Here is a 21759-nt window from a genome sequence, read left to right as displayed (position 1 = left end):
TATGCTAAACAAGGTGATAGCAAGCGCTTTTCCTCTGCCTACGTTCACAAAATCCAAGGATACAAGAATCAATGGCTCAGTGCCCGTCAAAGAAAGCTGTTCAAGACGGATGCTCCTGACCCAGGCCTGATGGAGACGCAAGCAGAAACCTAGAGCCGGAGAGGACGGAGGCAGAGGCTGAAGAGGAGATATACTGATCATCCAATGAAAGTACTGCTGAAGGTCCATCAGTATTGTTGTTTTTCCCCCCCAACGTTGTGTGGTAATTGTGTGGAGCTGCAATGCCAACATCTGGAGATTCCAGGCTGCGTAGAAAGGGCTGCTCTCTGGCTCGGAGGACCCAGCGGCAGGCCACCGCCGCATGGAGGCTGCTCTACAGACTGCTCCTCACCGTCACCAGGAGATTGGCAAAGGTAGCCCCCCCCCTCTTGGGTCTCTAGTTTAAATGAGCAGAGTTTCAGTTCTCTAGAAATGAAGTGGATGCAGTAATAGCTTTTTGATGTGCCGCTGAAAAAGATCTTTTATTTTCGAGCACATTTACCAAGAGCTGTTTGTACTCCATGTTTGAATGTGCAAGATTTGTGGTGAAACTCTTTTCCTGAAGAATATCCGGTCAATTTACGTGACGTGAATGTGCCACCACTGTGTGGAAATGAGGGGAGAAAAACTGCTGCCAAACGCCGCCAGAATATAAACAGGACACAGAATAGCCATTGGTTATTGCCTTTTTTTTGTGTGATCAGCATGGGCTGAGAGAAAAATGACGAAATGACTGGAGCAGACAGGAACGTGACGAGGAGCTTGACGGCTGTCAGCAGGACAGCCCCGGTTGGAGTTCACAGCCATGCTGTCGGATCCACTTGTTTATCACGGCGCTCCCAGGCTTTACTCCCCGCCTCTGCTGGCTCACGTCCTCATCCCTTAATTGGTTATTTGGGCTCGCTGTCAGGCTGCGGTGGCTGAATTGTCGTGAGGCAGTTACAACTCCTGAGTCACGGCTGTCCAGACCCCTCCCACCCACCATCTTGTCTTTTCTGCATGCACACCTCTTGTCATGCTTCAATGCAGATATCTGCCACTTAGAGCTGATAAAAAATAAATAAAATATTGAACGTGGACTCGATGTCTCCCAGCATCAAAACCAGCAAAATGACGTTTTCCCTCCAAGCTGCGGTCTCACTCCTATGTGAACATATCGCTCCTGCGTGCGACAGGAGTTAAGTCGGTATTTGAGTGGTGGAATGCATCTTCAACCAGACCCCAACAAGCAGAAATGGGGGGGCCAGCTATGGCTGTTATCAGTCTCCACAAGCTTGCTCTCTTCTGTCTGAAACTGCCACCGGACTATTTGATGAATTTGTCACTCCTCCGCCTTTCAGCTGCAGTGTTTTCCTCCAGGCAATCACTCCCTCTGTCTGTCTGTCTGTGGGCCTGATGGGAGTTTTCCCACAGCGTGTATCGGTGAATGAAGACTGACTGCCGCTCCATGCAGCACCATCATCATCAATGGCTGACTTTTAGATTACAACTATAAACAACCTTAGATGTCCGACCTAATTTCAGTGAAATTAGGGCAGTATACTTCTCTTTAGGTTGGGTTTTTATTTTTCTTACACGTATTTGCACAGCATCACTGGTAAGGCTACATCACAGAATACTTTTAGTGTAGACTATTTGTTCATCCTTCTAAATAAACTTGTATGAAAATGTTGCCCCTTTTGCATTGGAATGTACAGTGATCCCTCATTATATTCCGTTTTAACATTTACAGCCTCACTGTTATTGCCTTCAAACATCTGTTATCTTACTTTGTAGTTTTTACCTATTGCAGGTTATTTTTAGACTGTAACTCCTGTGATAAACGACGGGACGCTGTACATTCATATTTTTGTTTCACCTTCAACAGTTTTTTAAAGTTGGCTTGAGTTTTTTTTTCCAAACAATTGTATTTATTTTTCTTTTTTAACAAGAAGTACAAAGTTTCTAAAAGATAAATAACAATAATGTGATTATATTAGCATAAAAATGACACTTGAGCAGATTGTGTCCAAACGGCCCTCCTTGAATTTTAGTTGCTAACATTCAGTACTCGACGTTGTAGTAACTTTGTTTGGACACTAGAGGTCACTATTCTTAGTACATCAATATTTTTTCGTGCTATTGCAAAGAAGCCTAGGACTTAAATGTGTTAATCATTAGTTTATGTTTGCTCTAAAATTACCCTGTACCTTTAAGTGTTGAATTTCATTTTTTGGCCTCTCAAAGTTTCCATTTTGTCACAAAGTTTTATGCTTTCTGCCTCTTGCAGCACTCTTCCTGTAGCAAGTATGCTAGCAGTAGCGCTAATTGGAAAATACCTTTTTAATGCATTTATGTGTAGCAAAATCAACAATCTTAGCCTGTTAATATGGAAGATTATTCTCCCCTCACACACGGGGGATTTTATCTTTGCTGAAATGAGCCGCTTTACTGCCGTGTTGGTTTAAATGTACTTTCCCTTCACTACGCAGTCTGTTACGGGTGGAAGGCCACACTAGTACCAGACCAAAACGACTCCAACAAGCTTTCCCACTCTTCTTGGGTTCTGCGCATGCATCCGTGTCGGTGCCTGCAGTGTCTGAAAGGCAGGCGTATCGATCCGAGTCTGCCTCTGTACACTGTCCGGCGGGGAGCTGCACTTAAGTGCTTGTTCATGCAGTATTTTGAATAGCAACACACGGGGAAGCAGAGTGCTGAGCAGCTGTTTTGCTTGACGCTGTGGCTGTCCCACCACGCTGTGTTGCTGTGCAGCAGAGTGGAACCTGCTATTACTGGCAGGGCCTCTGCTGATATAAGGAACTGGACGTAACGTATGATGCTCCATCATGTCATTCACTCGGCATAAAAAAGGCCTGGCTATTAGAAAGGTATTTTTAGCACTTAAATCACAAAGGGCTGGCTTGCACACTAGTATATCCAGGCTTGCTGCTGTTGAAGTGTTTTTTTTGCCTCACCTGGGAGAGCAGAAATTATGTTGAGTTTCGGTGAAGTGGACGCGCATTTTTAGCTGCTTTAAACAGCATTAAAAGCAAACCTGGTAGCTATGTTGTTGCTGTTGTTCTCTTGGCTTCGCTTTGCAAAAAACAAACTCAGAGGTTTGTAATCCCTTTTTTCTGATGAAATGCAAACATTTTAAAGTTACCTGTCGCAAGCAAGATCATACAGGATAACATTTCTACTTAGGTAAAGTCCAAGCCAAATGAGTTCATAACTCTGCATGAGCTTTTACCTGTTCAAAAAGATTTTTATTTAAAAAAAAAAACTCAATCAAAAACCCTTTTCTTTCTTTTTTTATGAAAATTCAGACCAGTATGGGATAGGAATGCTCATGGTATTGAGTTGACGCCATTATTTGGGTTTCAGTGTCTTTGATACAAAGCCAATTAGAGAGCATATCTAACTCTGATGGCATTCAAAAAGCCACATGAGTTATTGTACAAAGAACAGAGTGGGGCAAAACTTATTTTATTCATATTCTGCAAGACACATGTCCAAATCCTTAAACGGTTGGTCTGCAACCTCTGCACCAAGACAAGGACCAAAGAGCTGTCTAAAGACACCAGGGACAAGATTGTTCCCCTGAACCAGAATGGGATGAACCAATCTACAATAAATAAACAGCTTGGTGAGAAGTAATGCATTGTTGGAGCAAATATTAGAAATGGGAAGAAATACAAGATCACTGACTATTCCCCCCCACCTGGAGCTCCATGCAGGACCTCACCTGGGGGTATACAAGCGCTCTTGAGAACAGTGAGGGAACACCTCAGAACTAGTCTGTGGACCTAGTCAGTAACAAACTATGTCATTGTGGATTCATATCCTGCAGAGCTCCAAAAGTCATCCTGCTTAAACCAGCACATGTCCAGGCTGTATAACGTTTCTCAAAAACCATCTGGATGATCGAGAGGAGGATTGGGAGAACATCGTGTGTTCAGATAAGACCAAAACGGAAATCTTTGGTATACACGCCACTTACTGTGTTTGGAGGGGGAAGAATGACGAGTTGCATCCCAAGACCACCATACCCACTGTGAAGCATGGGGGTGGAAACGTCATGTTTTAGGGGCGGCTTTTCTGATAAGAGGACAGGACGACTGAGGACAGGATGAACGGGGCCATGTATGAGGGGATTTTGGACAAAAACCATCCATCAGTGAGCACATTGATGATGAAATAGGGCTGGATTTTCCAGCAGGACAATGATTTCCATCGCCCGGGCAACAAAGGAGTGGCTCTGCTCCAAGCATGTCAAGGTCCTGGAGTGTTCAAGCCGATCCATGAACTTCAGTCCACCAGAAAATCTAAAGAGGCTGTTAAAGGTCCATGTCTCCTAGCAGCAGCCCCAAAACATCACTGCTCTTGAGAAGATCTGCATGGAAGAATGGACCAGAAATAAAAAGTTACTGCATGAAGCCTTTTAGAGGAAGTGATACTTGATTTTTAAGGGTGTTTTTTTATTGGCATCAGGAATAAACAGCCTGTTGGAAGTCAAATGTGTGCCTATAGAGCAGCATGATCTGTAACTGAATTGAGCTAATCTCCCTAAACCCCTCCTCTCTGTCGCCCCCTACAGAGCGTGGATACTGTCTGCACTCTCTATCAGTCCTTCCAAGAGGGCTCAAATTCTCGCGACGGGGCTGCAATGGATGAAAGAAAAGATCCGTCTGCGAGGCAGGGACTGGATGTAGGCTCTGGTCAAACCAGAGAGGCCGCTCTGCTCAGACCTTACCCCAAGCACATGAGCGCCACCGAAAGGCTGCGCAAAGTCATCCAGGAGCTGGTGGACACAGAGAAGTCCTACGTTAAGGTGAGACTGGGAAGCCTTTACATCTGTTAATGTTAGAAGTTAAACTGAGAAGCTGGCATAAATGTTTGATCAAAGGGACTACCTTTTCATTTAGGGAGCTGACGTTTGAAAAGAAAAATCACTTTTAATGAAAGGTGCTGGAAAGATGAGACAGTCTTGGGAGCATGTAGAGCCTGCCCTCCTCTTTTTTTACTGTCCAAGCCTATTTACCCCCCCCCCCCCCACACCCACCCCCACCCCCACCCCATCATTTCCACCTTCGCTCTGTAAATGCCGCCATCATCATATTCTCCAGCCTGCAACACTCGTCACAGCCGGCCTTTCCCCACTTTATTCCTCATTTCCTTCATCTAGCCCTCCTCCTCCTCTTCTTCTTCACCTGCCATTGAGGTGTAATTGAGGAAATTGTCTCGCCAAAGTCGCTTGATGCAGGCCTTTTCATCTGTATCCGCGCGCCACCGAGGCGGGGTGGCGATGGGGGGAGGGTTGGAGGAGGAGCGAGCTCATAAATCAACCTAATGAGAATATCCCCACTGAGACCAAGACAAGCTACAGCCACATTAGGGGAGCAGGTGGGGGGATAGATTCAGGGTAATGAGGTGATCGTAGTCTGGGAAGGTGGAAGATGGTTGGAGGTTACAAAGGAAGACGTCACGCGATGAAAACGGACGTTAAAGAAGGAGCAGGCAGGGAGATGACTGACCTTTCCTGTTGCTTTTCTGTTGCAGGACCTGGACTGTTTGTTTGAGATCTACCTGAAACCCCTGGAGAGGGAAACCTTCCTCACTCACGATGAGGTGGGTGATGTGCAGAGCACTGAAGCCGTCCTAAGAGTTGCTGATTCCACATGAGGTGTCAGATTCATTGACTGTTTATTGCCCATAGATGGACTCTACTGGGCTGACTTTCATTACCCATTCAGCTCTCGGGAGGACAAATTAGCATTCCCCCTACACTGACCTTCCAGCCTCCAACAGGGACGCACTAATGAAGGCTGTCTTAAGACTAAACCCACTCTAGAAGTGCTCACCTGCGCCTCCTGACTGCTGCGCTTTATTAAGAACGTGTGATCTTTTTTTTTTCTTTTCTCTTATTTTGAACTCCTTCAATAATGAACTGGGAGACCTCAAACGGGCGGCTGGGCTAAATCGAAAGGTTATCTCAGGACCTGTCCACACGTAAAATAGACGAGAACCTGCAAGCTGCCAATTGGCTTTTAATGGAAGCCTCGGTGACCCCAAGAGTGTGTTTTTACATTTACACACGCTACATTTCCAGCATGGCCCGCTCCTAAGTGCCTCTTTCAGAGACGGAGCTGTCACTGTTGGGGTTTTATCACACTCCAGGGGGGCTCGCTGACTCTTATGAAATATGAGGCTCCATTCACTTATTCTCTTTCTTCTCCTCCTCTCGCTCCTGTGTCCATTCTTCTCTCATCCGTCCCATCAATCAACCCTCCACCTCATCCGCCGTTCCACTCGTTCAGATGGAGAGTCTGTTTGGCAGCCTGCCTGAGATGCTGGACTTCCAGAGGGTCTTCCTGCAAACGCTGGAGGAGAGGATCGCCTCCTCGCCCGACTTCAGCACCCTGGAGACCCTGTCGCAGTTTAAAGTGAGACGATGGTGTTCATTATTGATCCGAGGCCTCGGTTGTGTGGCTACGACTCCACTCACTCCCTTCTTTATGTTCATACACTGCAGAAGCTGCTGTTTTCACTCGGCGGATCGTTTCTTTACTACGCCGACCACTTCAAGCTCTACAGCGGCTTCTGTGCGAACCACATCAAGGTCCAGCAGGTTCTGAAGAAAGGTAATGCGGCAAAAAAAACGGTGCCACCATCTTGCTTCCCAGCTGCATTCTTGCGCCTACGTTGCATCACTGATGCACTCGTTTCTAGATGTTTGCCGTTTCCTTCGGGAAGGAAATTAATTATGCATGAAAGTAAACGTCCCAGAGTGAGGTATGTAGATGAAAGAGGGGCGAGCGATGCCTCTCCAATTTACCCCCAGCCCTGCTCCGCCACATTAGAATTTCTGGGAGGAGCATGCCCCACATTTCCGTTTCTCGCCTACCTTCACAACATGTAGCTTTGAAATGACCGCATGCGTGTGGACGGACAGAGCTCGCACAAACCCCAATAAGTCCTACTCTTTCTTGAGGGAATGTGACAGATGCAGGAGAATCCAACATGGATTCATTCCGGGCCTCTCTGGCATCATTTGGGAACGCTGCCCAACGCAGAGAGATGTGCTCGGAGAGTGGCGGGCTAAATGCTTTAATGTGCGCCATTACCAGAAGTGTTCGGGTTTACTCTGGAAGTTCGCAGCAAGATTGATGTTTAAGAGGATTAGCCTTCAGAAGTCTCCCGATGGGGCAGAGCTACCTGAAGGACAAGAAACGTGGTCGTCAAACAACCTGCTATACAAAGAACTTTAATCACTTAAAGTGTTTTGATGATAGAAATGATCTTAAAGAAATATGATGCCGTCAGGAGGCTCTACTGCAGTCAGCCCTTTTAGGGAAATCAGAAACCGTTGCCAAAATGGCTCTTAATTAATTTTTACATATTTCTATCCTTACGTTTTACAGTTAACATACATGTTGATATAGGTAAATCTGCTCGGACTGGTAGAAAACGGCTCAGCCAATCCTCATTTCTCTTCTTTTTTTCGGCATTAACTTTGTTTATTTGTCAACTTGTTAATTGCCTGCCGATTACTCTAAGAGGTGCTAAAGCTGCTGCCTGTCTGTGGCTGGAAGTGTTATAATTAATACTCTAATGACCCCCCCTCCTTCTGGATGGATTTATAATTCTGTATCATTTACTGAACATTTCTTCTGGAGTTTCTTGCAAAGTGCGGCACTGAGATCCCCCTCTGAGGAAAACGGGGCATTTGTTGCCAGGGGAGATGCCTGCAGCACCCGGTGCTGGAGGAGGGGGGACCTCCTTTGCATTTGTCCACTGATGAACAACTTTAACATCTGATGCACACTCATTCCCTCTTTCTTAAAGCAAAGACAGACCAGGCCTTCAAAGAGTTCCTGGATGCAAGGAACCACACCAAGCAGCACTCCTCCACCCTGGAGTCGTATCTGATCAAACCCGTGCAGAGGGTGCTCAAGTACCCCCTCCTGCTGAGAGAGCTGGTATCTCTCACTGATGCAGACAGCGAGGAGCACCATCACCTCACCGGTACGCCGCACGCAAGATCACACGTTCACATGCAGGAGAAAAACCCCATTTCTGCTGTTTACATGTAAATACTTTTTTCTTTTTTCTTTGCAGAGGCTCTGAAAGCAATGGAGAAGGTGGCGAGCCACATCAATGAGATGCAGAAGATCTACGAGGATTACGGCTCTGTGTTTGATCAGCTAGTGGCAGAGCAGACCAGCCACGATAAAGAGGTGGGATCAGAAAAATTCCGTTTCTAAACCATCATCTGCCATAATTGGACATTGATTCTGGAATGAGCTGGAAAGCTCTTAGACGTGCTTGAGGCGGATTCATAAATAAAAAAAGAATCAAAATATTTATTAGTTCTTTTATTGCGCTTGAATTCAGCCCACTGTAAATAGATCTGAGTGGAGCTGTTTAGCCCATTGCCTTTCCTCCAGGGAATGAATATATTAGTGAAAATATGAAATATGTATGGAAAAAAATAAAAAGGGGAATTCTGGGTAATGGTTAAAAATGTTTCTTGTTTTTAAAACGATATGTAAAGACTAAGGAAAGATTTTTCTCTTTAAATGAGCATATCTGCCAGGATCTACTCCTATTTTTCTCATAAAAAGCTCCTATTTGTGTTCTAAAACTGCTGCTTTGTCTCTCTTCAGATCACAGAGATTTCTATGGGGGAGTTTCTGGTTCATTCCTCGGTGGTCTGGCTCAACCCTCACCCTTCACTCGGCCGCATGAGAAAAGAGCCGGAAATCACCGTGTTTGGTGAGTCTTGGGTCGCCGGTTTGCCGTGTGAAGTCCCACTCGGATCACCTTCTGATCTATTTTAAAGGCATTCCCAGTTTTGAATTAGGATTAGGATTAAAATAAAAATAAAAAACTGTCATTTTCTAGGACATAATTTCTGCTTTCGAAATTTGCCTCAGAGTTGGGGGCAGGACTGTTGGCGCGGAATAAGCCCGGCCCCACTTCTCATCACCCATCTGTTTACATGCTCTCCTGCTAGCTTACGGCCCCAAATGAACATTACCGATCCAGCAAAAACATGTTTTAAACACCAAAAACACCATTTTCCTTGGAGTGGGTCTTTCATCTGTGCCGAACACGGGGATTTTTTCGAGCAGCCAAACGGTAGCGGCACCCGGCCTGTGAATTTAAATTTACATCGCTGTAATGTTGATATATGCTTAAAGGCTTCACGCTGGCATCTAAAGTGCTTGTGTGCTACGCACTCCTTCACTCAGTGTTCCCCAAGAGGCATTCACTGTCAAAAACAAGACGCTTTATGTGTTTTTCTTTTTTTTTTTTGTTCTTGCTCACCAGTTTTTAAGAAAGCGGTGATATTGGTCTACAGGGAAACCAACAAGCTGAAGAAGAAGATGGTGAGACTCGCGCCTCATATTTCTCCTGCAGACGCTTTGTTTGGTGTGAAACATGGTTTTTAATCGCTTTTATTCCCACGTCTGTCGCCCACCAGACCAACCCCCGTTCAGCACTTTGTCACGGCGAGCCGGACCCGTTTAAGTTCTGCTGGCTCATCCCGCTTTCTGCCCTGCAGGTCCGACTGGGAAACGCTGCAGGTGAGGCTACCGCACACCCACTCCCCCTCTACACCCCCCCCCCCCCCCCCTTCTTCCCCATAAGCCATCCTTCTGGCATTTCAGCTCAGCTCCCAGGCTTCATATCTCGTTCTGGAACCATAAAGCGTGTTTGGACCGTGCGATTAAAAGCGCCCACTTCATTTTCTTGGTCTCCCAGGAACAGGAGCAGAGAGCAGCTGCATCTGGGAGCTGGTCCACTCCCGGTCTGAGGTGGAGGGCAGGCCGGAGACGCTCTTCCAGCTCTGCAGCAGGTCAGAGATGAAAGCACGTCCGGGCTTCATGATCATTTAGTTACGCACAATTGACTTTGATTTCCATGACAGGAACATTTAACAGTTAAAAGAGAATCTGTTCTCATTAACGTAGTAACATTTTTAACGTTTGACCGATATTCCTGTCACTTAGTTTAATTCTAATGACTGTATTATATTTCTTTTTTCTTAATTAAAAAAATAATTTAATAAATAATTGTTTAAATAAAACACATTTTAAATGATTTTAGATTAATTTAAACCAACATACATTTTGGAGCCTTGAAGTTTCAGCCGTTTTTTTTCTTTTTGTCTAAACAAAAAACATCTTTAATATAATAAAGAGTCGTTTAGACGATTTGTACATCGTTTATTTTGTCACACAATGCAAAAATTTACTGTTGTATTTTTTCAAAATAAAAGAAATTCTGTTCAAGTTGTTAGAATTATGAGATTTGTGTTGTAGTTTCTGAGCCAGGCTGGCACATGTCGCGTCTAAACAGACTGATCTCACTTCTTATTGTCTATATTTGAAAGAATTTTTTAGACCCTTTTTTAAGCTTTATATTTGCACGGTTTCGATACTTTCCTGAAGGTCTGTACACTTTCAGAAATCTTTAAAAAAAAAACAAAGGAAACGAGTTAGTCTGTTTTGAAACTTGTCTGGACTGTGTATCAATAAAATGATTGAAGATGTAATGACATTTCAGGAAATAGTACCTCTACCAGCCAACAGGAGTTTTCTTCTCTTTCAGGAAATGATTTAAATTCTTTATATTAACATGTATTTTTTATTCTTTTGAATTACATTTCTCTTTTTTTGTTTCAGTTATTTTACAATCTAATCACATCTTTTTTATTGTGACATGAAAGACATGTTACTAACAATTGTATGAATATGCTAAATAACAGAAATAACAGATTTAATAATTTTCTATTGGAGTTATTCTGAATTTTGAGAAAAAATTCGGCTGCAAAAACTGATTGGAGCCCAGATCATGACACTTCCACCACAAGTTTACTGTTCTTTTCCTTTCTTTGACATATCTCTCAAAAAACTCATATTCCTTTCACAATAAAAAAGGCCTTCCAAAAAAATAAGAGACTAATATGACCTTGTTTTTTAGTTTGTGTTTAAATCTGCTCTCATGGACCCCAACTATGTTCCATTAGGCTAGCAGTGAGGTCTAGCGTGGCGCTAGCCTTCAGTCATTCAAACCGTCCGTGACTAAACTGCTCATTCTCATTAGACGCTGTGAAATTGGGATCTCGTCTAATAAATCAAATCCATTATTTTCTTTCGACACTCAGCAGAGCGCTCGGACGGATCCTCAGCCTTTTTTTTAAACTCATCTCTGAAAGTAAATTGTAAAAACAGCGTGTGTTCATGCTTTTATTCTCCTCAGCTCGCCGGAGAGCAAGGCTGGGATCGTGAAGGTGATCCGCTCCATCCTCAGGGAGAACGTGAGGAGGAACATGAAGAGTGAGGGGCCGCTGGAGGGGCGATGCAAGGAGCGCCTGACCCCTCTGCACACCACCCTGCCCTCCTCTGCCAAGCTGGGTACGATCTGGAATTCCTACGGAGGATTTTCTCACCGCAAGAATTTAAAAACATGGATTTAGAACATGGAAGTCATTCTTTTTGTGGTCTAAACTGCTTAAAGTTCCACTCCGATCATCTTTGGAACTAATTTTAAATTTCGCAGTGATCTTTTAGCTATGCGGTTTTTAGCCAAAATCCAACAATCTTTTTCATTTTCTAGGACATAGTTGCTGTAGAGAGGCAGTAATTCATTAGAAATTTGCCTCTGGGTGGTGGGCGGGACCGCTTGACATGTACCAACCCCGACCCCTCAGGGAGCTCGTGACTCCGCCCATTGCATTTTCTACATAACAAATACATTCTTTTTCAAACAGCATTTTGTCTTCTGCTCCTGATTCACAATGATTTGAAAAGAGAAATACTTTTTTTAAGCCAAATTTTCTTTATATGTGTCTCTATCATTAGAAAAATGTCACAAGAACGTGTTAAAAACACCAAAAACACAGTTTTCTTTGCAGTTGGTCTTTCTAGTGTTAATGTTTTAATTCAATTCAATTCAATTTTATTTGTATAGCTCAAATTCACAACAACAGTTGTCTCGATGGGCTTCGTACCAGTAATTGTTAAGTGAACCCAGGAGGGGAGAGGGAACGAGGGACAGTACATGGATCGCACTGCACCAAACAGAGGCATGGAGAACTGAATGATGAATAATGATCAAGAATAGAGGAAAAAAGAGGACAGAACCCCAGTGCACCATAGCTACCCCAGCTTCAACTTCTAGCAGCCTAAGAACAACTTTATTGTTATTGTTAATTTTAATTTAAACACATTAACATTAAGTTAAATAATCTCTGAATACTAATTAGTCTGACAATAAGCCTGTCCAAAGAGGAATGTTTTCAGTCTAGCTTTGAATGTAGAAACTGAGTCGGCCTCTCTTATATGAGCTGGGAGTTTATTCCATAAGACAGGGGCTTGGTGGCTAAACGCTCTACCTCCAACATTACTCTTACTAATTCTAGGAAGCACAAGCAGTCCTCATTTTGCTCTGTTTGGTTGGTAAAGCACTATGAGGTCCTTAATATAGGACGGGGTCATACCATGTAAGGCCTTATAGGTTAGCAGGAGGAGTTTGAACTTGATTCTAGAATCAACTGGGAGCAAATGAAGTGAAACTAACACAGTATAATGTCTAATGTTTTAGGTCAAATGAGAGTAACTTGGCAAATGTTTGGTTTGGACAGGATCCTCCAGAGCGTCTTGGATGTGTAAGCAGCGTACTGAAGAAGCACCCGGCCAAGGAGCGACCCTGAAGCTGGGGCTGGACTCGGATGATGGAAGCTTAAGCAGTGGGACCTACAGCATCTCCGGGGCTCCTCCAGCCTGCGCCTCCTCCGACTCTCAGCACTGCAGGTCCTCCTCGAAGGCCCGCTCCACCTCCGTCAAAGAGTCCGACATTTTGAGCGACGAGGACGACGACGGCTTCATCGAGGGGGGAGCGAGGAGGAGCAGCGGCGAAAGCAGCTCCCCAACCAGCGCCATCGAGGCCCAGTTCCTGGAGCTCAAACTGTCGGAGAAGGCCTCTTCCAAGCGCTCGCCGGCGCCGTGCGTACAGCCAGAGAGAGTCGGGGACACCCCGGAGGTGGAGCCCAAACTGGTGCGCGGACACTTTAGCGCGGTCAAGAGGAAAGGCAGCGGCGTCAGGAGGAGTCCGCAGGTGCTGTTGCACATGAAGGATCAGCACAGGTCACTGGACAGCCAGACGGACCCAACATTTTCAACAGGAGTGGACCTGAACTCGCTGCTGGAGAGGGAGTTCAGCGTCCAGAGCCTGACCTCTGTGGTCAATGAAGAATGTTTCTATGACGCAGCAGAGAGCTGCACATCTGACTCCAGGAAGAACCCATGTCCATAGTCCCCCTCAGTAAACACACTTTATCCCATCCATGCAGTTTGGGGGCAGGGGTGTCTGTTGAAAGAGCCCCCTGCATTGTTGTGGAGTCCAGCAGAGCCGCTCTGAAGCTCCACGGTCGGTCAGGGTGACGCCTGCCTGCCTGCCAGCTCAGAGGTGAGCAGTGAGACACGCGTCTTCACAGAGAAGCAACGAAGGGGATTTCTCTGGACTCTGCAGGCTGTCTGAGTGACAGTCGAGCTCCCCCCCCCTTTGCAGCTCAGCCTGATTGGCGTTTCCTACCCGACTTTTGACCTTTTTTCTGTGAAGAAATGGTGAGAATATCTAAGCCTGTCACTTCCCAATGCAAGTCCAGAGTGCATATATAGCCACAGGAGATGAAGCGGGCTCCTCTGGCAGGCACAGCAACCATTTGGCTCTGTTGGACAGACAGCCGGCTTCCACACGGGTGTTTGGTTCCACGAAATAAAACGCAGCTGACAGAGAAAATGAGGAGGGGGACGGACTTCACACCCTGGAAGCCTTTTTGCTGGTTTTGGTGCACTAAAGTACACTGTTTGCCTGAAAATTTGAATTATTTTTCTATGTACAGATCATGCTATACTACTGTTTTTATTTATTTCTGAGAACCTTTTTAGTGGTTAACTCTTAGTTAAAGAATTTCTCTTATATTAAAAAAGAAAAAAATCCGATGCTTTGTTGCCTGTTTATTTGATTTTTATTTTTTTTACAGAGCTGGATTTGCTATTTGGCTGTTTTTTTTTTTGCATCCTGGAGATTCAAACCGTTTCTCATGTTTGGATCTTTTATATAAAAATACATTTCCCCTTTTTTTTAATTTTGTGTACCTTTTATACATACTTGATCCTGTACAGTTAAGAAATAAGAATTTACAATAAAAGGAGCTGATATTTTTTTCTCTAAAGATGGTTAATAGATTCTGAGGTACTGTCAACAAGAGGCAAACCACTAAATATCTCTTTGCAATGCCTTTAATGCTAGTATACCAATGAATGTGAATGCTCTATTCTCATGGATTACAAAATAAAATAAAAATGTTACTTGTGGACAACATCACAATGACTTATCTGCACCTTCCGTTGTGTATTTACTGACCGGTAAGACGGTCAGGGAAGGTTATTGACGAGGATGCAGGACTCTGCTTTGGAAGCAAACGGTAAAATCCTAAATAAAACACAGAATTGTTGCAAGATTTGGACAAAAAAATGGGTTTGATGAAGTGATAATCAAAATGAACTCAACATTGGCAATCTGTAATTCCATATTAGACATCTGCAGAGGTGATTGGGTTTCTCATTTAATAACCATTGTGCTATCCTAGGCACTTTAACATTGGGAGTTGGGTCATCTAGACCCACTGGACAGTGCTCTGAACCTTTTTTCTTCAATGATTTGTGATCTTCACTGGTGTCCATGGATTACATGAAATCTTTCCACCTTTATCCACCTTTGTCATGGTAGGGAGAACACGTCAATGCAAGGGTGGGGTCATCTAAGATAGCACAAGGGTTAACCCTCGTGCTATCTAACGGTTAGATGACCCCCCCCCCCCCCCCCCCCCTTACAATGACGTGTTCTCCCTACCATGATAAAGATGGAAAGATTTCATGTAATCCATGGACACCAGTGAGGATCACAAATCATTGAAGAAAAAAGGTTCAGAGCACTGTCTAGTGGGTCTAGATGACCCAACTCCCAATGTTAAAGTGCCTAGGATAGCACAAGGGTTACAATGATAGTGTCACTTTTCAAAACCTCCAGTGGTCATTTGAGGAACTGCAACATTTGGTACGCGTCAAACCTGATTTTTTTTTTTTTGCTCAGAATGAAGCTACACCAAAGGTTTAGCAAAAACTATGACTCCCAGGTAAAATAAAAGTCATTACAAGGGTGAGTTTGTGCAGAAGTTTATTTTTGACTTCACAGATGCTCCTCTGCAGACCTCGGTTGTAACCAGTGGTTTTTTGAGTTCCTGTTGCTTTTCCATCAGCTAGAACTCGTTTGGTCATTCTCCTCTGAACTCTGGCACTGACAAGGCCTTTTTCACCCACAGAACTGCCGCTGCCCGGATGTTTTCTCTATTTCAGATGATTCTCTGTAAACCCTAGAGATGGTTGAGGGTGCAAATCCCAGTAGGTCAGCAGTTTCTGAAATACTCGTCTGGCACCAACAACAGTGCAACGTTCAAAGTCACTTCAATCACCTTTCTTCCTAATTCTGATGCTGCAGCAGATCATCTTGACCATGTCTACATGCCCAAATGCATTGATCTGCTGCCATTTGATTGGATGATTAAAGTTGGACAGGTGTACCCAAGAAAATGACCAGAAGTGCATGGACTAAATGAGATTTTCTTCTTTTCTTTTTTTTACTTAGAATGCCTGAGTTCACTTACTTCCATGTAAGGGGCAGTTATGACCCCTAATATTAATACATTTTCAAAGACTCATTTAATATGTTATTTGTAAGACTTATGATAGAATAAAACGTTTCCAGCTGACATGTCAGTGTTTTTAGAGTCGGTCAATTTGCACAGCCTTCCACTGTTTTAGGAGGCTCGTCTCGGCTCATATTTACCGTTTTCTCCTTCATCCAGGTTTTCCTCCTCGCATTCTAAACAGCTCCGAGGCAGACAGCCAAACATTTAAATCTGTGTACACAAGCTCTTTTACAACTTCATTTTACAGTCTGTGACAAATCACTGACTGCAGCGACACACTCCATGACAGTAATGATGAAGGATGGGGAGATGAAAGCCACGATTCATGAGGTAGATTCAGGCAAAAAAATAGGAAGGAATCATTTTGTTTTGAAATCTAGACCATTATATTGAGTGAGTTCCTTGTTAAAGTATCAACCTCTACTTAATCTAAAGGTTTTCAAGAAAATAAGTACATTCAAACACAAATGTCAATTTAATACTTAAGTAACCAATCTGAACTCTTTTCTCTTGTGCCAAACTAATATACAGAAGGTAAACGTCCCGTTTCCCATTAGGTCAGTCTATAATAAACTACATTCATTTTATTTTTGCTCAATTGGTTATTTTTGCTTAAAAAAAATGGAAAGTTTGGACATTTTTGGTGATAATTTGTCACTTACAGGACAAAAAACTATGACAAAACTGAAGGTAAAAATGTAATTTTACGTTTAGATCCATTTGAAGGAAGTCCCAAATCACCTATAAATAAGTCCCAACACATAAAATGCCAAATCTTCTGGAAGCTTAGCTTTGAGAAACATTGCATTCTATTTGCAGAGACAAAGTCTTGTTGATGTTGCGTGGAGGGAGTTTGCAGGCAGCAGTGGAGTCGGATGCAGGAGGGAGTGGGAGGTGGGTTTGCTACGGCGAACTGTCTCACTGCTGTGTCAAAGCAGCCTGAGGCCGCATGTCGACTTTGACACGCCTTTTAAATGCTGCGAGACATGAGCTGTCAGAGGAACTCTTTATACGGCGCCATGACAATTTTCTAACAATTTTATGCCCAAGAGCAGCAAACGCTGCCTTTGGCTGAAGAACAGATCGCTAAAAGACCAAAGAATGGGAGCTGGAGTGTTGAGAAAAAACTCCCAGCCTAAAGCCGTAACCTAAAGCTGACAACAAAAAATAATGCTTCACTCACAATATCTTGAATTCTTTTAAAAAATGATTTTGGAAAACAGACTAATTAAGCCGGTTTCGACCAAATAATAGTAGAAAAATCCAGGGCATGTATGATGGTGACACAAAGAAGAAGAAATTGAATGTTTTTGAACACTGCATCACTTTATTTACAGAGAATAGAAGCCATGTTTGATTTAAAAAAAAGTCGTTTTTTTTTTTTTTGCATAAAAACACTAACCAACCTTTATTTACAAGTCCAACTCTAACAGCAACACATTAGCTGGATTTCCTGAAATAATTTGGACCAAATTAAATGAAAAGTATCTGATTTTGTTTATGAAAACCCACTTCAATGAAAACTGTGAAAAATGAAGCTTAAAATTACAATATTTATTCAAATCTTTGTGAATCAGCATCTAAAAAGATTTGTTTGCAGACCCCAAGCTTCCTGCTCCCACATGAGCTCTCAATTTCTAATGAACTACTGCCGCTCTGCAGAAACTAGGTTTTAGAAAAAAAAAAAAGGTTTTGGGATTTTGGCCAAATTTGTTCATATTGATAACTAAAAGACCCCAGGACAATCTTACAATAACAGATCAAAACATGATTGGAATGGATCTTCAAGCATTTGTGTACATCTGATTTACCTGTGGTGGTGAAATTAGTGCTTCATACATGAAAGTGAACTGAATCGACAAAAAATGGTCATGGATTTCAATTTTCTAGCCAAAAAAAGGGAATAGGTCAGAACTTTAGTGGGAAATCCAATGAGTGATGAGAGACTTTGACACCTTAAGCATCAAAGCAAAAATGATAAATACATTGAGTTGTTCTCTGAACTTTTTAGGTTTGGTTGTTTTTCTCCTTTTATTGAAGAATTATAAAACATTCCAAACAAGATATGATTAAAAAAAAGCTTTTTTTTCCTAAATGTTTTGGTCTTGGATGAATGCTGGATTTTTTTTTTTATTAAAAAAACGGACAGCCACTAACTGATCTGGATCTGAGTTAACATCATTTACTCAAAATCTACCCTCTATTTGGACCAATACTTTGATTATTAATGAGAATCCTACAGAGAAGTGAATCATCTGAACCATTAAAAAAAAGAAACCCACATAGTTGATGGAGTAAAAGTTAAAGCAGGAGGTCCAGGAACTTTCTATTCCAGCCTGAAGTAACTTCACAGAGCCACTGCTGCACACGCACACCTCATTAGCTGGTAACTACCCTGCTGCTCCTCCACAAGACATAATTTCTCACCATTAAAATCACCCACATGCCACCACCTATCAAAATAAAAGCTCAATACCACCCTACATTTCTTTTGGGTCACAGATTGGGTTAAAAAAAGACACAGTGGCGCATCACTCCTGCTTCCCTGGCATGAAGGTTCTTGATTGTTGCTGGAGATTATCACCCACCTCTTATCAGAGCGGAGTGAAACCTCCCTGTAGCAAGTTGGTCCAAACACGCCATCTGCCACGCTGGCAGGGAGCAGCCGTGTTCTGCCGCTAACAATCTGCTGAGCTGTTTGAAGAGGAGGATTCAGATTTTGTGTTGCTTTTCTAGAATTCATTAATAATACCTTAATTTACATTGTTATGGGTGTTTCTGAGCTAATAAACAAAAATCTGTCCTTCTGCCTCATTATTTAGGCAAATATGTAAACAGTTGGTTTTTTATACGCAGACAGTGAGTTGAAACATTCAAGGACATCCTTTTAAATCTTTTAATGTCGGTCCAAGTTCCCTGGTGCCACAGAGACCTTTTTTTTTCTCTTTTAGTTCCAAATTCACAGCAATTCCTTTTTCCTCTAAGCTCTGCGTCTCATGTGACCAGGCGCCAAAAAGCAAAAAAAAAAAAAAAAAAAAAGAAAAGAAAATGTGCTGCTGCCATGATCTGGTTCTCTAAAGTTCTCTCATCTCCCACAGCGGAGGTGTTAAATGAAAGTGAACAACGAAACGGAACATTAAGAGCGGTTTCCGGAAAACACAAAATGGAAGCTTGGAGTTGCTGTGAGCACGTGGAAACCCGTGCGTTTACACGACCCACACACTCCACGTTAGCTCCCTGGGAGCACGTCACAGCTAAGAGCAGCCAGTTGTTTGTCCCCGCGCTAACAGATGCCATTAGTCTCCTTCTCGCCTTACTGTCAGCACGGCTGCGGCCGGCTCATGGCCGTGCGTCCGCCGCCGGGCTGTTACCTGTGCCGAGGCGCCTCAGCCTCAGCTCCTCCCTGAACTCGTAGCTGAGGAGCCCGGGCTCCCGCCTGCACAGGCCAGCGTAAGCATCGGCCAAAGCCTGGATGTGCGGTATGCTGAGTTCTGTGGGACGCAGGAGGGGGTCCACGTCCGCCTCTTGCATCATCTCCTGTGTCAGCTCTGCACGCCGCGCTTCGGGAAACAACTTCCTGGGACGAGAAAAACACGACGGATCACGTTTCTGCTTTGATATCCCACCGATCATGTAAGTTTAATCGGGTTTTTAAGTTCAAACGGAAAGAAACCATCCCTCAGCAATGATCTCAAATCTGGGAAGTTAATTGAAATCACACAAAGAACGGCTCATGAATAGTTCATTTGCTTGGCAGCCGCGTTGTGTCGTCAGGGAATGTCGGGAAGCTCGCAGACACAAAGTTCCTGCACAGAAACCGCTGTGATTTGAATCCCCGACTCTCATTTGTTTAGCTGACTTTCACTCAGAGAAGTCAAACAAGAGACAAACGCTCCTGTTTCTACAAACACTTCCCTGTCAACGCTGTTGTCTTGGGCGTTTTTCCACGCCCTCTTCAGCACAGACGCTTTTGAAGGCGCTCCGAGCTCTCATGCTGCCTCCTCAGTTCGGCCGTTACATAAAAATCTTCTGCCTCGTCTTTCCTGTGACACCCCAATGACTCATAATTGCTGCTCTCTTTCACACAGCCAGCGTTCCTTTATTATCCGAGCCTACATGCGCCTTCCCAACGAGCGCGGGGGCGGCGGGCAGCGAGCACATGCATGTGGCGGTGTGGGCTTTGTCGCTGGTGGTTGTGAACAGAGCTCTGAAGTTGCTCCACAGTGCAGGAAGCATCAATCGCTGTGGGATTTGTGAGAGGAAAAAAGGCAAATCTGGAAGCCACTGTAATGGGGGATGAAACGGGGATTCTGTCAGGGAGCAGAACGCAGAGGGAATGACAGATGAGGACGACTCAAAAGCAAAGAAAAAAAAAACAGGGAAGTTGGGGGGATGAAGGCCTCATCACTGTGCTTACTGTAGTCCTTTATGGCAGTGCTTCCTGCGGAACTGGAAAACGTTCCTGACGACTTTCTCCACCAGCTTGAAGGGCTGTTGTATTCGGGGCTGAAGCAGGGGGGTGAAGTGCACGACTCCCACATCCACCTGCACACACAGAACAAGAGAGGAAATCCAAACAGCGGGCTGGTTAGCAAAGGCTACCCAAACTAAGAAAAAGAAAAAAAGAGGAGACAGAAGACTGAGAAACTCTACGAGAGACGCAAAGACAAAAAGAGATGGACGTGTTTACAAAAAACCAAAGGAGGAGGCTGTAAATAAGATGACGCAGCATGACTGGCTGGCGAGCCAATTCCTGTTGCCACAGTAACACCTGTGTGATGGACCATAGAAACAGACTCTCTCTGTCCCCTGCATCAGCAGCGGCTTTCTTAATACCTTAAAGCGCGACGGCATGGCAAATCTTTTCCCTCACAGTGTCTGGATCAAAATGAGAGAACCAGATCAAAGCGGAATGACCACATACAGACACGGTGGTGGAGAAGTGCTTCTGACGGCTGTTAAAAACCTTGTCTTGGCGGGGCTCAGCTTAGTGAAGAATATCTCTGAATAATATATACTGTGGATGTAAATCTTAGGTCTGCTCCGGAGAGAAAAATGACAAAACATCCTCATAACTGTTCTAAATCCACTGATTTAAAATAATAAAAAACTACCATCAAAACGAAAAATTAAAAAAAGAAGCAGCCCTTTTTGTGACATATATCCGATGATCTTGTTAGCATTAGAAAGTCTGCAGAATTTTTTGCACTAAAAGGAAATCTGAAAAAAAGTCTCAATAATTTGATTAATAACTCTTGAGGTAAAAACAATGTCTTCATAATTTTCTCCTCTGCCAACTTAACTCTGTCATGACCTTTTGCTAATTTAGCAACAAAAAAAAGCAACACATTTATTTTTATAAATGCCTCGATGTTATCAAAACTGGTAACTTTTTTGGTAAATATAAGCGACTATTTTTTGTGAACTACAATCCATCATGTTTGCAGATGATACACGGTAGTAGCAGTAGCAGCTAATTAGGACTTCTGCCTCCATCATTAAAGGATATAAACACTAATTTAATCCAAATCAAATTAAAGATGTTTCATTTTTAATATAAACAGCTGCTGATGGACAAATTTGGAAAAAATAATACAAATGTTTATGGATAAATTCTAATTTCAATTGTTACACTTAAGACATGCTTTTTAAATCACAAATGAAACTTGTCTGTTGACTAAATTCAAACTGAGTTGGTATTTTGAGAAGAATTTTGTAGTTTTATGTAATTTTTGTATAATAATATACCATTATAGCTTTATTTGCATAGAAACTTCCTTATTTAAAAAAAAAAACTAAATGATGCAAATATGTGGAAACATAATGTGGAAATAATTATGTTTATTATTTATCCAATCCATCAGTTCTATTTATCACACTTTTAACAAAACAAGCATTCTTTAAATTATTTAATGTTCTATTATTAAAATGCGTATTTATTTTTTTATTTTATCAATATC

The 21759-nt window shown here is 43.2% G+C and overlaps 2 protein-coding genes across 6 annotated transcripts in view; one reads left to right on the top strand and one right to left on the bottom strand.

Annotated features, from left to right (window-relative positions):
• tiam2 (T cell lymphoma invasion and metastasis 2) overlaps nucleotides 1-14263 on the top strand; it is a 67192-nt gene extending 52929 nt beyond the window's left edge. For all 3 annotated transcript variants that reach the window (XM_023952068.1, XM_023952066.1, XM_023952067.1), the window contains 12 exons: nucleotides 4616-4849; nucleotides 5578-5646; nucleotides 6336-6461; nucleotides 6551-6659; nucleotides 7864-8043; nucleotides 8137-8255; nucleotides 8685-8793; nucleotides 9352-9410; nucleotides 9506-9608; nucleotides 9787-9880; nucleotides 11287-11441; nucleotides 12671-14263. In XM_023952068.1, coding sequence (XP_023807836.1) covers nucleotides 4616-4849; nucleotides 5578-5646; nucleotides 6336-6461; nucleotides 6551-6659; nucleotides 7864-8043; nucleotides 8137-8255; nucleotides 8685-8793; nucleotides 9352-9410; nucleotides 9506-9608; nucleotides 9787-9880; nucleotides 11287-11441; nucleotides 12671-13341 — 2028 coding nt within the window. In that variant the 3' untranslated portion in view covers nucleotides 13342-14263. The remainder of the gene's footprint in view (nucleotides 1-4615; nucleotides 4850-5577; nucleotides 5647-6335; nucleotides 6462-6550; nucleotides 6660-7863; nucleotides 8044-8136; nucleotides 8256-8684; nucleotides 8794-9351; nucleotides 9411-9505; nucleotides 9609-9786; nucleotides 9881-11286; nucleotides 11442-12670) is intronic.
• A 987-nt stretch (nucleotides 14264-15250) lies between these two features.
• tfb1m (transcription factor B1, mitochondrial) overlaps nucleotides 15251-21759 on the bottom strand; it is a 37105-nt gene continuing 30596 nt past the window's right edge. Inside the window, exons 7-8 of one of the 3 annotated variants that reach the window (XM_004082631.4) lie at nucleotides 20217-20344; nucleotides 15251-19376 (exon numbers count right to left, since the gene is read on the bottom strand). In XM_004082631.4, coding sequence (XP_004082679.2) covers nucleotides 19139-19376; nucleotides 20217-20344 — 366 coding nt within the window. In that variant the 3' untranslated portion in view covers nucleotides 15251-19138. The other 2 variants (XM_020713393.1, XM_020713394.1) reach the window with 2 other exon arrangements.

This window comes from Oryzias latipes, chromosome 22 (genome assembly GCF_002234675.1).
Source record: "Oryzias latipes chromosome 22, ASM223467v1".
Taxonomy (NCBI): Eukaryota; Metazoa; Chordata; class Actinopteri; order Beloniformes; family Adrianichthyidae; genus Oryzias; species Oryzias latipes.
The sequence above is the reverse complement of the archived record's forward strand: the minus strand, read 5'-3'. Positions and strand labels throughout refer to the sequence as shown.